The 15,028-nt window shown below is 44.0% G+C and overlaps 1 protein-coding gene across 1 annotated transcript; it reads right to left on the minus strand.

The window, feature by feature from the left end:
- Window positions 1–684: 684 nt before the first annotated feature.
- On the minus strand, window positions 685–14,576 carry STX12 (syntaxin 12). The gene is made up of 9 exons (XM_066204660.1): window positions 14,422–14,576; window positions 10,870–10,939; window positions 8,898–8,997; window positions 7,039–7,176; window positions 6,124–6,167; window positions 4,233–4,338; window positions 3,704–3,776; window positions 3,458–3,540; window positions 685–2,113 (listed from the first exon to the last, which is right to left on the minus strand). The coding sequence occupies exons 1-9, from the start codon at window positions 14,531–14,533 to the stop codon at window positions 2,024–2,026; spliced, it is 816 nt and encodes a 271-aa protein (XP_066060757.1). The 5' UTR covers window positions 14,534–14,576; the 3' UTR covers window positions 685–2,023.
- Between the last annotated feature and the right edge of the window lie 452 nt (window positions 14,577–15,028).

Genomic DNA, 15,028 nt, shown 5'->3' on the forward strand with positions numbered 1-15,028 from the left:
CTCGGCAACATTAGTCAGGACTGTTAAAAACAGTGTCTGCACCAGTTCTACTGCCACGATCAACGATGTCCAGAGAGGAAAAAGGAGTCAAGCAGATACAGAAACCCTGAGCTCAGCAACATGTACCAGTGTCCTCAATTCGTTTCCAGAGGACTAAAACAGGCTAGAAGAAGGATGGAGCCTACAAATAGTGCTCCCTTTTAGGTCCGGTGAGGAGCTAAGTGCTTTTGTTCTTATATGGCAGTGTGACACTGAAAGGACTCTGCCTGGCAGCAGGCATGCACACATCAGTGATTTCCACCACTTCCAAGGAAAACTTTAAAAAAAAGGAGAAGACAGAGTTCCCTTGCTTTCAAGTCAGATTTTATCGTACAGGCTCACCAGTGGCTCCAAGTTCTAGCCAAAGGCAAATAGTCAGAGCTGACCCAATGCTCTCTGAGGTGTGAGGTTCATTTTTCTGGGATCAGCTATTGTACAGGACTCTGCACAGAAGCATTGTGTATGTCCTCGTGAAATGAATTTTCTGTTTTCAGCTAGTTTCATTCTGAAAAATCAGGGACCACAGAACTGAAGCTGCAGGACACACTCCTGTGTGGACGTAAAGTCCTCTACTCTGCTTAGAGGGGGAACTACAAACACACCTGTGCCAATGTCCAAACTGCAAGAGAAATGAGCTCTGACAGAGGCTTTTAAAAATGTTTATTGATGATTATTAGATGGAATGATGGCGCAATAGTGCAAACCACTGTGCAATTGGGAGAACACTCCCTTCCCAGCTTTCACGTTTACTTTATTATAGACGAGACATGGAATAAGGATTAAATACAAAATGGGTCAGTATGCTGCATTTACCACCCCCACTGGGCATTGGACAGATTACTGTTCCCTCAGTGCATGTCAGTTCAGAGCTACATTGAAGTGGGGAATGGCTGCTTGTTCTGCCCAACCCTATGAGCTGGAACCAGCAATCTTTTTCGTTTGCACACACATCCTCAGTCTGAAAATCCTAGCACTTCACTCAGCCAGTTTCTGCACTTTGTTTCATAAATAATTGAAAATACCAAATGTTCACAAGCCACACGTAATATTTACTCGAACACTACAAGTGAGCTTCAAGAGCACTTCTTCAGAATCAGGATTTCTGCTAACACTCTTCACTAATCCTGCTAGCTTGTAAACTTAGGTGCCCACTTCCTCATTTTTAAGTGTTTTTCCCCCTGGAAGCTTCTAAAAACAATTGTGAGAGAGCAGCTAAACTTTTTGTAGTTAGTGCTTGAGTCAGCATTGGAAGAGATTTATTTGTCCACTAGCAAGCGACCAGCTAGTTTGTCTAAGAAGGTTGCACTGTTAGAATCTAAGTCAAAGAACATTCTGTCCTCAAAGTGATGCATTTTGTGAAAAAACAACCCCAAAAAATTAAACAATACAGTTATGAGTCTCAAGGCTAAACTGACCAGCATGTAGAGGTTCAAATTATCACCCACACATACTCCCCTTGCCTCTCAAATCTGTGACGACATCCTTTTCTTCAAGAGAATCTAGAAACCACAGCCACTTGGAGACAATAAAACCATGGGGCAGATACTGGAGACTTCAGAAACTGCTGGATTTACATAATGTGACTTGGTGGTGGGCTGTCTTTGAGTATCATTCTCATTCCAGTCCAACAAAGTTACCTACACATAATGTTGAAGTTGTGTGACTTGTCCAAAACAAGACATCTCCAGTTATTGATCACACTTCAGCATACAGCTGGGACAGGGAATAACACAGTACAGAAAGCAAAACCACAAGATTTTAGTTACATAAAACAATATAATTTGTATATAAACTGATAAATACTGTCTCCATGGTTCACTAATTCCAAATACTAGTTATTTGCACATTAGTTGCTAATATCTATTAATAGAAGTAGTTCCAACTTGTGCTCTCTCAGGGTGGTCAATTCATCTCCGAGACTAGTCAGCCTGTTTGCTCTGACAGAAAAAATCTCAGCAGTGAGATTGGGTTCCATGGGAAGATTTCATGTTGTCTTCCAGATAATGAGTACTATGATTATACAGGCCACAGCAAGGCCAAGAATCAGGATACAGATCTTCTTACGGGATTTCTTCTAATAAGAGAAGAAAAAAAAAAAAAAAGCCACTGACACCAGGAACACTTGATGAAAGAGCAAAGCTCCCATTCATGTTACTAACTTGTGTGAACAAGAGCACTTGATACCCACGGTTATTTGAGAGGAGTAACCAGTGTAGTCTGAACACTTTTACATGTTCCTTGAACTCCATGATTCTACACATGAATGTTTTTAGTTTTAGGAGTGCAGTGGTCTAAGAGATGTAGTTAAGTCAAAATGTGACAGGTTTTGCCTCTCTTAAGGAAAACACAAGCCTCAGAGAAGGCCAAACCTTTCTAGCTATTTCAATTTTTCAGGTAATCCCAATCAAACTCCTAAGCAGTTCTCTGATACAATCTCCCCTTGGCCACTTGGGCTTGGTATTGCACTTCTACGATTTAAATGATTTCATATACAGTTACTGGACTTGGATTTTACAGCTACAGTCCATCCATATACCATGGACTATACCAATTGTTTTTAACTTGGCATCTAAGGATTTGAGGGTAGTTATATATAACACTTCTTTCTCCATCCAGAAAAAACCCACATGTAAAACATGTCCAAAAGCTCCCCAACTCAGATTCATAAATACCTCAGAACTTTGACAAGGAAGCCATGGAGAGAGAGAATACTACTACACGCTGCCAGATGGTAAAAGCAACATTCCCACCCTTGCACTCAACAGCATTGGAGTTTTATTCCCTTCCAGTACCTCCCACTTAACAGCTTGCAAAAGTCCAGTATTTCTCTTGTGTGGAAGCCTGAAGTCCCAGCAGTAATGGGACTGGCTAAAGCAGAACCCTTACCCCTTCACAGAAGCTGGTCCTACAGGATGATGAAAGGAACCTACAGAAAACGCTGGCTACCATACAGCACTGAGAGCCACTGCAAGAGATTTGATGGGGCAGGGAGCACAGACTGTGGGACAGAAACTCATCAGCTGGACAGGAGTGTTGCAAATCCTGGTCACCAGAGTCTGGGCACAGATTTTTGCATGTCAGTGTCTTGGCTGGTATGTTTACAAGTTGGATACAACATCAGAATTTGTCCTTGTTTCTCCTGCTAACCCCTAATAACAACAAGGACGGGTAAACACTTAGGCCTGCAGAGTGAGAAGGGCCAGATTCTACCTACTCTAAAGTAGAAGGGGAATTTCAACACCATGTTTTTGACTCAAGTGCTTTATATATTCCTTGTAGCCAATTTTGAATGAATGCCAGCTTGCATGAGCTGGTTTTAATAACTAGTCTGGGGTGTTGCAGTCCTCAGTGTCTTGCTCTGCCTGTTTCATTACTGCTCAACCATACACTGACAACCAAGCAAGCACACAGAACTTACCTGATAATAGGCAGCTCTCTGTAACTGCTCACTGGCTCTTTCCACATGGACTTCTGCACTTTCCACATTTGCCTCAATGCTATCTATGGAAAAAAACAGGAGAACTCATTGCAAAATATTTCAGAGCTTCAGTGTTTAAAAATTATAGCCAGAAATACTTTTAATGCAAAATACTGAAAATTTTAATCCATGTAGGCAAAACATGTAACTGAACCAAGAAAAATCTTATTATCCAAATGCACTTACCAATCATATCTCCTTGGTCATGAATCATCATGGCTAAATCCTTAAATATCTGATTGACATCCAAAATGTCTGCCTGAAGACAACAGTTTAACAAGTTACAACGAACACTGGATACGATATTTTCTAATCTTAACTCTTAGTAACTCTTCTGACCATCACTCAAAGGGTAAAAATAGACACCAGCATTCACTGACTGATGTAACTTGATGTTACCACCTGTGTACCTTGGGATAAACACAGGAGCCTACAATACTCCAGCTACTGAGTATTTGTTCCATCACACCAGCAATCAGCAGAGTAGGAACACTGTAAAATGAGTAACTCCTGCCATATCTGAAGGATCACCAGTCAACACTGCGGGAAAATATACCTCCTTCAACAGGAGCAGGGAGATTATCTTGGCATCTATCCTCTCCATGAGGAACTCTATTACTCCACCATCAGCTCTCCTCAGCCCATCCCATTAATTAACACTGCACCCTTTGATTAATCTCCCAGTACTGTTAACTGTGCGGGATTGATTGGTCACCTCTAATTGCCTGATTGCAGTTTCTCTTTCTTTAATGAGTTCAAGGTCCTGCTCAGTTATTGCCACATCTTCTTCCTGAGACTGCATCTGATTCCAATCTTCACCACTGGAAAGAGAGGGAAAGTCAGGGTCTCTCTGACTATAGGTACTTCCATGCTGCATTTTATGGCAAAATGAGTTAAAGTTGAAAGAGTTTCCTACAGAACAACCCCCAGGTTCTTGGCCCTGTCACTGTGTACAAGGACAGGACCCATTTGTGACAACAGTCACAAATTGGAACAACTGAAAAAAGGGACAGATACAGGAAAGGTGAAGACACTGGAAAGCAGTTACATGCATAACACACTCTGTTTCTAGCATTATAGAAGAAACCTGCCTATTTCAGTTCCTTGCTTCTTACCATCCCTTCAAATGGGAGAAATCACGATGAAAGTTCTGACCAAGAGCAGTCTGCAAGCACATTAACAGAACAGAAGAACACCTGAAAAGCATCTGGATTCGAAGATCCTTGCCTATCTGGCATGTGGAGATAAGACTAAAGGGTTTTAGTATTTCAATTTATTAGTCTAGTAGGAACTTTGCATTAAATTACACACCAAGAGAGATATTAAAACTCTAGTAACTCTGCATCCCAGTCTACCTCTCTCCTGATGAGCTGGTTCCTCACAACTGCTGCAGAAGTTACATCAATTAGAGTGGAGCCAGCATCTATAATACAAAGCCACTGCTATGTTCAGCTCAGAATGTTCTTCAAGGGAAATATCTCCATCTTTTCAATAGAGAAATGTGCCAGAAAATACTGTACCAGTCCAGTGTTTGGTACAACACTAAATAGTAAGTTTTGAAGTCTTAAAAGTGCCTCAAAAAATGAAAATAAACTACATGAATAGGTTAGACATAGCTGACCCTTCCAGTAATTCAGCTCTGAGATGACCATAGGGTTTGCAGATCTCAAAAGCAGAAGTTTCTGACACACAGCACACAAGAACAGCTTTGAATGTGGAAGAGCTGCTGTGTGCCATCACCTCTTATCTCTGGGTCCCTCTGCTTTAGTGTGCAAGGCCTTCAAACTGATCCCAGCACCTGCATGACTGAACAGCTGGGGTTTCACCCCTGGCTCAGAGTGGAAGCCCAGGGCTAACCAAGGGACACACACCAAGCAGCTGAGCAGATGAAAGGCAGTTTGCAGAGGGAGGATGAGACAGGTAAGCAAGGTCTCTTGATTCCCAAAGTGAAAGGATTTATATAGACAGGGCCAACAGATTTCAGCCCAGTTGACACATTAATCACAGATACTTCTGGAGGGGCTCAGGCTCTCTTTACCACACTGCAGAGTTGATGTAACATTTTACAAAGCCATCCACCGCACAGGCACACTGTTACTGCAGAAGCAGTACACCAGTCTGACAGGTGACAGTAATGCTGTCTTGTGCACATTCCAGGATTAGTTTGCCAGTGCACAATGTCCAGGACTTCTGAATTTTAGGCAGCCTCATCTGCTATTCTTCTGTAGCTCCAACTGGGCTGCTAAAGAACAACCAAACCCAAGATATAAATATGAAGCTCTCTGTGGAAAGAGTCACAGTGAGTGAAATCCTGTCTGGTAATCTGGTGTTTACAGGCCAGAACACCAGGAGCTCCAGCTGCCACATCCTAAGGGCACTGCTATTCCCCTCAGGGCAGTAATCACACAATCCATACTTAAGGAGGATAAAATACTGTCATATGCAGTTTTTAACATAGTAAATTACCTCTGCTGTAGTAGTTGCTTTTCAACTCTTTTTGCTTTGCATTCAGCCAGCAGAGCCTGGCCCGAGTTACAGTAATATACCACACCATAAAAACTTTAGTTACATGTAGTGAAAACCTCAAGAGTACAAGAAGTTATTACCTATCAAATGAAACAAGCTGTTCTTCTCTGAACCGCTCATCAGCCTGGAAGAGATAAATGAGTCACTACTCTCAAAGACTACCAGGACCATGCACAAAATCACCAGCAGCATCTTGAAGGCCAAGGCACAAACAGTCCAGAGAGCTCCTGGAGAATGCCACTGTCACTGCAGCTTTCAGATTTAACTCAGGTTATGTAAGATTCGTTTTAGCTTCACCTTTAGATTTAAGTTTTAGATTCAGATTGTCTCTGCAAATCAGAGGCAACTGAATGATCAAAAACAGCCAGTTCATGTTCTTGGATCAGCTGTCAATGTTTGTAACCTCCCTTCCCAACAGGAAGCAAAAATTTAGAGCATAATTCAATGGATAAACGTGTTCCCTTGCAGAAGTTAAGAATGCAGAGCTTGCAGAAAGCTCTGAGGCAAGAGGAGAGAAATGCTTTCACTGGCCATTTTATTATGAATTCTCAGTAGCCACAGGGGTTTGTCAAAACGTAACAGTGAACATACACTGGATATATTAGCAGGACAGAAATTATAACAATATAAAGCAACACAGTGTGAGATTTGAGATGTATTAAGGTATGCTAAGCTTCCCTCTAAGTCTTAAATTTTATAGCAAAGGGCTGACATGAAGAGCAGCCTGCAATACTTTGCTATTCACTATGCTTTGATTCCCCACCTCATCTGCAACATTTGCAACTACCAGGATTCCTTCCCTCCTCTACACTGACACTGGAGCACATTGACATGAGAGATTACTTCCAACACCAGGGATGGAAAACTACTGCACCAAGGCCTCACTTCACTCAGTAAGGTGTCAGTAAACAGGTATGAGGTTGGAAGGCAAGTACAAGATCTCTCAGAAGACTCATAGTTCACTGTATCACTCCAAAATTCCCATAAATACTTACAGAAATACGGGAGCCAGCTCTCGCCCTTGCTACAGTTTCTTTTTCTTTCTCTGACACTCGCCTCTGTACTGCCTGGAAGTTATTTAAGGCTGTGGAGAAGTCATTCATTAATCGTTCTTTCTGAAGCCTCTGCTGGCGCTGAAGAATCAAAACACAAACAAGAGTTTAGACATTCCCCTTCCTTATAAAGTGACTGTCAGACTCTTAAAAAACCATCATAACAACAACAACAACAAGGAATGCTGGCATTCAGTGGTCTGGGGCACTGGATAGAACAAAAAGCCCACCCATGTTTTAATTCTTTAAACCAATGCTCCATGCCCTACCAACTGCAGGACAGTTTTGTGCAACAAGGCTCTCCAATTTCAATCTAGTTTTAAAGTCTGAGGTATACACCATTACTTTTATTCTAATCACATTCCAATGATTCACCACATTTAACTACGTACCTTTCAGTTACCTACAATGCCTTTTCCCTCCATTCCTTCACTTTGCCAACCTCATAGTACTCAAACCTTCTCACAAATACAGGAAGCCCCACACTTCCAGAACTAATGGCAACACCCACTTGTCTCCTAAGCTGTGTCTCCCAACCATGCCACACTACAAGGCTGTTGTTATTAGATCAGATAACATCCTCAGTCCTGGTAACCATTTCACTTTATGTTTTCTTCAAATACATTAGTTGCAATAACACTTTTCATCTTCATTTTGCAATGTCAATTTATTCAGCCTCCACAGGACATCTCCTTGGAGTGTTGTGGCATTCCAGTGATGGGAAAGAAGAAATTGTGGAAAAGCTTGTCCCAAGGACATTAGGTCAGTTCTTATGTTTTCTGATAAAGAGATTTGCAACAGCTGGCTCAAACTGTGGGATTTCCAGGACCGTAATCCTGCAATGAGCTTGCACCAATTCAACAACAATTTCAAGGAAATAAATATTTTCAATTATATTTTTTCTATAATAAGCCACCACAGCAGCCTCATAATACACTGAAGCTTCCAACTGAACCCTCTGGAAGCAACAACCCCTCTGCCAGAGCAGATCCTCAGCATGCTGATTCCAGCTCCTGCAGATTTTGACTGAATTTTCCCTGGGCTGCATTCAGTGAGATGCACATGACAGGATTTTGTTCACCACAGAAGATTAACTGAAAAATATTTGCTGAACAAACCAGCAAAGCACAGCCATGCTTCTAACTGGCATATAAATCTTAAATACAGAATTAGACCAAGACAACATCTGCTGACCCACATCCCCAGATCATCCTACAACAGCATCCCAAAAGCAGGCAGTGGTGAATTGACACAGAGGACTGCCCCTTTCCTTTCCCACAGAGAGCAGGAACTACTATATGGTAAGAGAAAATCATCATCTTTGCCTCATCATATTTTGCTTTATTCAAATATAAGCAAAGTGATCCAGCTCCCCCCCCCCTCCACCCCTAATAAATTCCACGCAAGGGAAACCTTTCTGGCCTGCTCACATTTCATGCTGGTAGGCAGTTTGCTCTCAATTCTTATCCTAAAACACTCCTTGCACCACCACGCACTTTGTAAACAGGATTATTTTTCAGAAATTTATTCAGGAAACCAGAACTGCATACTGAGCTCTCCCCAAACATTTAGGGCCTCTTATTCTCACGTAGGAAGGTTTTATACTTATTGGCTCCTGGGAAACATGGCTTTCCCAGTGTCATGTAAGCAGCCAGGATGAACCCAGCTTAATGAGTTCCTCTACTTCACCATCACCCTTGTCTCTTCAGCTGTGCCAGTTCAGCCTTTGTGACGTTGTGGTCTACCCTAGTTTCATGAAATGAGTGATCTAGGAATATGTCCAGAAAGTTCTGCCTGCCTACCTGCTCAGAAGCAGACAGGGGAAGTGGCAGAGACCCCAACTCCTTCAGGTATTCATTGGTCTCTTTGGCAAGGCGGTTTGCAGAGTGCTGCAGCTGCTGTCTGAAACAGAAGTACAAAAGCAGTTACACACAGAAGTTCAAAAGCAGTTACACAAGATCTACCTAAAAAAGCAGCCACTGAGCATTTTACCCTACAGAATAATGACTAAATAGAGGTTCTGAGATCACACAGCTTTACAGTAGGGTTTTTTCAACCTAAAGGACCAGAGATGTACTTTATTTTTTTAACATCAACATGACTTTGGACTACATTAAAAAAAAAAAAAATTCAAATAATTTCTTTGCTCCCTGCCAACTAGTATAATTCAGTAGCTCGAATAAAATCTTCTTCTCCAATGGCATAACAGAGAAACAACTTTATTCAGTGAACATAATCCCTCTTTTAGGGCGAATTCCTTATGGTACCAATTAGTAACTAACTCTTCACTTGACAACCACTAACTCCATTCGTTAAACGTACATTTGATAAAAGTACAGGGACTCTGGTATCAAATTCTTCATTTTTGTGAAAAACAAAGGTCAGAAAGAACAATCCAGCTTCTACTTCAGGAATTGCAAGGCTTTTCCTTGAGCCTTTATGTTTTCCAACAACATTGCAATAAGAAGCTATTGTTGTGAAGAATCTAATACTATTACTTAAAACCCATACTGTAAACTAGGAAGAAAAAAAATACTAAAACCAGAAGCAATTTCTTTTGCATTCAGTGGGCACAAGATGCTTAAGTGAAAGTCACTTACTTGGCCCAATGGACACACAAATCAAGGCATTCAGGCTCCATAATTGAGTAAGATGTATACGTAAACTAAACAAACCATACATGCAATTTTGGCAAGTTTGTTTGGCAGCTGACAATTTGTGGGGTGCAGCCACTCTCACCCCAACGTGGAGAGATTATGCAGTGACGTTAAATAGGAAGGCATTTGTTTGGTCACTAGTGATTAATTCTTTAATCTACTGATTAAACAGAGATTGAGTCAACTGAGCAGCTCAAGGAAACAAATCCCTGTTTCTCCCAATTGGACCATGATCTCATCCTTCAAATGTGGGACGTGTATCTTCCAGCACAAGTCATGAACTTATCCAAAAATCGCTTTTATAAAAACCAAGATAATTGTGCATTCAGAGATTCTGTCACATGAATCATTCATGCCACATGAAGGTACTGTCACATGGAGAGAGTGGAAGAATGCACTTCCAAGTCTTCTTTGATGACCTCAGAAATAATTCTGTCCATAACATGCTATTTATGTTCCCCACGAGTTTGTAAAAGATGCACAGACACAGAGAGCCCCTGTACAGTCTCTCCAGGGGTCAGTTTGAACCACACCTGTTTAAATGTCTTCCACATTGTCCCCCACTGGCATACTGTTCTTCTGAAATTACACATGACATTCTGTCTGCCATATACGATTGCTAATCTTTCTACTGCCTAAATGTACTGTACTACTAAATTTCTACTGATTTTCTACTAAATTTCTCCTGTACTACAAGCTGCTCTTTCACCAGTTACGGGGCTCCCTGACTGTTTTTCCTTACTGGTGGCATGTGAGCACCAAATACCTGGTATGGCATTCATTTCTTTTGAACCAGGAGTGAAGCCAGCATGACTGCTCCTCAGAGGACACCTAATGCTAATGTATGGCTGAAGTACTATTACTTTTAAAAGAAACTACAGAAAAACTATATAAAAGAACAATATAGAAAGAATAGTTCCTACCCAGCAGTTTTGAATGGCTTCTCCAGAGTCCTGCAGAAACACCTTAATTTGTCCAGTAAACTACTTAAGTCATTCTGGGTTTGTAGGACTGTGTTAAATTTATCTAATAAAGCATCACCCCAAAGCACTATCCCTAAGAACACAGACAGAAATGAAAGAACATCTACACCAATGTTTGCTCACTTAATACTCACAAATTTTCCTGAAGCTTGCTGGAATCCTGCTTGGTTCCCAGCTGGCTCATCAAATTCTTTATTTGAGCAGCTGAAGATACAGAAATAACAAGATGAATTAGCAAGACAAATTTTATTCCTTCTTGAATGTATTCTTTTAGCTTTCCCCCAAAGAAAGCTAAAAGCTGAATTTATTTCAATATCTGACTTACCCTAGTAAGGCAACACTTACATTCCTTGCTTTAACTATATACAAGTATTTTATGGGTGGAAGCCAAGAGGGTGGGGCTAAACTTTTCCCAGTGGTGTCCAGGACAGGACACAGGACAACACCCACAACTGAAACACAGGAAATTCCGCCTAAACTTCCCCCAGCAGGGGCTCCAGAGGACCCTTCCAAACCCAACAGTTCTGGGATTCTGTGAAACGCCAAGTGTATTTTAAACATCTCCACCTATACGTGATCCAGCCTAACAAACTAACTTTCAGACAAGAAAGTGATAGTGAGGCATAGAAAGAGAAGTCAGTGCAGCTAAGAGCTTGTGCACTCCTTTTCCTCAACCTTTTTAGACTTTTTGTACCAGCCTTGCTGTTTCAGAATTTTAAGCTACCACTGCTGCAGAAAAATATCACTATGCCGTGTTGCCACTTTTACATTATTTTTAAGTTACTTAAATTAAAAAACCCAAACGAACAAACAAACCCAACAAAAAACCAGAAAGAAAATGCCAAGCACTGCTATTCGTTTCAAAGCCCTCCAGCCCCAGACCTGATTTTTTCTACTCCTGATAGTTCAAACCTTTCACAATACTGGCACAAATATCTTTCAAGAACAACAGATAGCACCTCACAGTTTGCCTTTGTCAATTTGAAATCATGCTGTAGTGCAGAGAGATATTTTAGACCTCCTTCTCCCTAATCTTCAAAGTTTCCCCACTATTTTCTTTATGTGGGCACTCATGATCACGAAACCACACAATGAATCACATCAAACCATTAACCTACCTGAAAAGCAAGTACGTTTTCTCTCCCCACTCCCTCTACCTTAGAATTCTTTTTCTGACAGATCAAGAAGCTGATCCACTTTATCGTGCAGCAGCACAGTTTTTATCACTACTCAAGTGCTGGGCTCAGCACTTACCGCAGCAGCACAAAGACCGAGTGTCCCAAAGCAATCATGAAATCTGTGCAATCACATCATGCAGTAAGAGGCAAGACCAAGGAGGATCACCTTAACACAGTTCCACAGGCAACTGAATTGAGCTGAATTATCCCATGAGTTTAACAAGAGGTTTTTTTTCCAATTCAGAGACACCCTCCTGTGTAACTTCTGCTTTCAGCCTGGAGCCTCTGCAATTGATTGAATGTCTTGCTGGAGAAGCATCAGATCCCTACAATGGCCACTTCTTTAAAAGGGATGTCCAATGGCTTATAACAAGGGCAGCTCAGCTAAAGCTGCAATATGAGTTAATCAGTAATTAGCCAGTAATTAGCTTTTATATCCACCAAGTGTATTCTCACCTAGAACTTCAGACTTCCATTAGGTTACACAGTGAGGAGTTGGTTGGCAACTCCTCATACACTGAGCTTGGCTTCCAGCACGCAAGGCTGCACATATTTCACAGCTCTGTCAGACACAGGAAGGTCAGAAAAATTCAGTCAAGCTGCTGACAAACGGCACGAGGACTGCACTCTGTGTGTGGATGCCGAGGACTTGGCAAACAGCATTTGTGCCATAATGTCCAGACATTCTGTGACTTCTTTCTCTCTGCATGGGGAGATTCTTGCACGGACCCATTTCCAGGCCAGGCAATGTCTGTCCTGCCCTGAGCCAGGTTCAGCAGTTCACTTTGCTTAGTTTATCTCAGCCAACAGCAACACACACAGCCTACACAAAATGAGAATAAAGTGTCTGGGAAATGGAAGGAAGAGGCTGGAGCTCTTTATTTTTTAGATAGTGGGCATGCACCAACACACAGAGCCCCTAAGTCAACAGCTTTCCATCTCCAAGCGCTTTTAATTTCAGGCTGTAGAGCCTCCCACATAGTCACTACCTGACAGCTAAGACTTCTTGAAACACTTCAATCTCTCCTCTAGCTGCAAGTCTGCGACATTACCTGAGCAAACAAGAGTTTTGCCAGCTCAGACCACCAGTTTTCTGTATATTTTGTGTGAAATGCTCACTCCACAGAGACTCCTCAAAGAAGTGAGTAATACTCAGCAGTGCATACTGTTTGCCTGCTCTTTTCCTTACAGGGGAAGAAGAAATGAAGACAGCCTTAAGGCTTCAACATATCCTTTTCTCTGAGGCTTGAAGGGAAACCTTTTATATAGTGTGTAATGAAGTTAACTACTGTAACATGAAGTCAGATGTTCTGTGTGTTCCCACCCACCTCAATAAAACTGTAGGGCTATTTGTTTAACTTGAGATAGGCAGCGTGTGGAGATAGGACGGCTGCAGGTCATGAGACAGCAGAAGCCTGTCCTATGAGAGAGAGAAGCTGAGCTGCTTAGAACAGGAGCCTCAAAGAAATCCCGTGGAAGAAAGAAGGAATAAAAAGGAAAAAATAAAAAGGGGGAAAAAAGGAAAAAAAAACTCAACAAGCCATGCTGTTTGGCAATCTTTGAAGCAATTCAGCAATGCCTACACCAAGGAGAAATGAACATGACTGAGCAAAGCATTTTCAGTATTTGTATCACCAGAGAAGTCACCAACTTTCTGAGGAGCCAACATGTTCAGCTGATCTTGCCCTTAAAAACTTGCACGGGCACTCGAACATTCAATGCCTTTTTTAAGCAAAGGCTGTATCCTTAGGAAGGATTATATCAAAGACTCTCCTGGATGTGACTGCTTTAACGAGCATCATCTCAGCGATCACTACTGAGATTTCTACGATAATCATACAATACAGATAACTTTCTCTAATGACAACCACTCGACCAAGAAAGAGCAACGCCGTGTCCTTAGGGACATCTTGCCCGAGAGCAGGACACTGCCAGCACAGCGAGGGGGAAAGCCGCACCTTCTCATCCCCTGTTACAGAATCGCAGAACTATCAGGTTGGAAGAAACCTTCAAGACCATCGAGTCCAACCCAGCCTCAACACCTCAACTAAACCACGGCACCAAGAGCCACATCCAGTGTGTTTTAAACACATCCAGGGATGGTGACTCCACCACCTCCCCGGGCAGACCATTCCAGTACTTTATTCGAGATCCTTGGCACAGCAGCTGCTCCCGAGCGCGGTGACTCCTCGCTCGGGCTCCTGCCTCCCACCGAGGGCACCCGATGGGACCGGCCGAGGTGCCGCTGCCGCGGGGGAAGGAAGAGGAGGCTCGGTGACGGTGACAGCGACAGACGCTCACCGACAACACCCGCAGCGTTCACCCCGCCCTGCAGCCGGGCTGGGCATCACCGTGTGGTGCCGTGGGCCCGGCCCGGGTCCGCCCGGCCCGGCCCCGCTCCGGGGCGGCTGTGCCCACCCCGGCTCCCGCCGCACCCTCGCCTTCCCGGCCCCGGGGCGCTGCCGGGCCGGGCCGCCCCGTCCCTCCCCGGTGGGGCCGCGCACTCACTGTACTGCGCGATGCGCTGCACGTTGCCGCTGCATGTCTGGATGATGCCGCCGAAGTCCCGGGGCGGCGGCGGCGCCCCGGGGCCGCTCGGGTCCAGCGGCCCGTACGACATGGCCGGGCCGGAGCGAGCGAGCGCGGGCCCCGCTGACAGCGCCCGCCCGCCCCGCGCCTGCGCCGCCGCCGCGCCTGCGTGCTGCGGGCGGGGCCGGAGCGCGGGCAGGGGCGGGCGCGGCCCGTGTGAGAGGGGAGAGGGGCGGTGAGGGGAGAGGGGGAGAGGGGCGGCGAGGGGAGAGAGGCGGCGAGGGGAGAGAGGAGAGTGAGGGGAGAGAGGAGAGTGAGGGGAGAGGCGGGGGAGAGGGGAGAGAGGGGCGGTGTCAGGAGAGAGAGGGGCACTCAGGGGAGAGGGGGGCAGTGATGGGAGAGAAGGCCGGAGTGAGGGGGGCAGTGAGGCGGGAGCGGGGCCGGAGTGAGGGGAGAGGGGGCCGGTGTGACGGGACACAGGGTCGGAGTGAGGACCAGCGGAGTCGTCGAGGGTGGGAGTAGACCTGGAGCGTCATCCTGCCCCACCGTCCGCCCAGCGCTGCCATTGTAACCCCTCGACCACTAA

This window comes from Chamaea fasciata, unplaced genomic scaffold (assembly GCF_029207755.1).
Source record: "Chamaea fasciata isolate MVZ Bird 193981 ecotype frontalis unplaced genomic scaffold, bChaFas1.0.hap1 SCAF_26, whole genome shotgun sequence".
Lineage (NCBI taxonomy): Eukaryota > Metazoa > Chordata > Aves > Passeriformes > Sylviidae > Chamaea > Chamaea fasciata.

Bases quoted from the DNA above. Each gene is read 5' to 3' on its own strand.
- STX12 (XM_066204660.1), bottom strand. From the start codon at position 14,533: ATGTCGTACGGGCCGCTGGACCCGAGCGGCCCCGGGGCGCCGCCGCCG. The intron at 10,940-14,421 runs GTGAGTGCGCGG...CTGTATCTTCAG, and splicing joins GCAGCGCATCGCGCAGTACA to CTGCTCAAATAAAGAATTTG. The intron at 3,777-4,232 runs GTGACCAATCAA...TGTTGTCTTCAG, and splicing joins CTGCAATCAGGCAATTAGAG to GCAGACATTTTGGATGTCAA.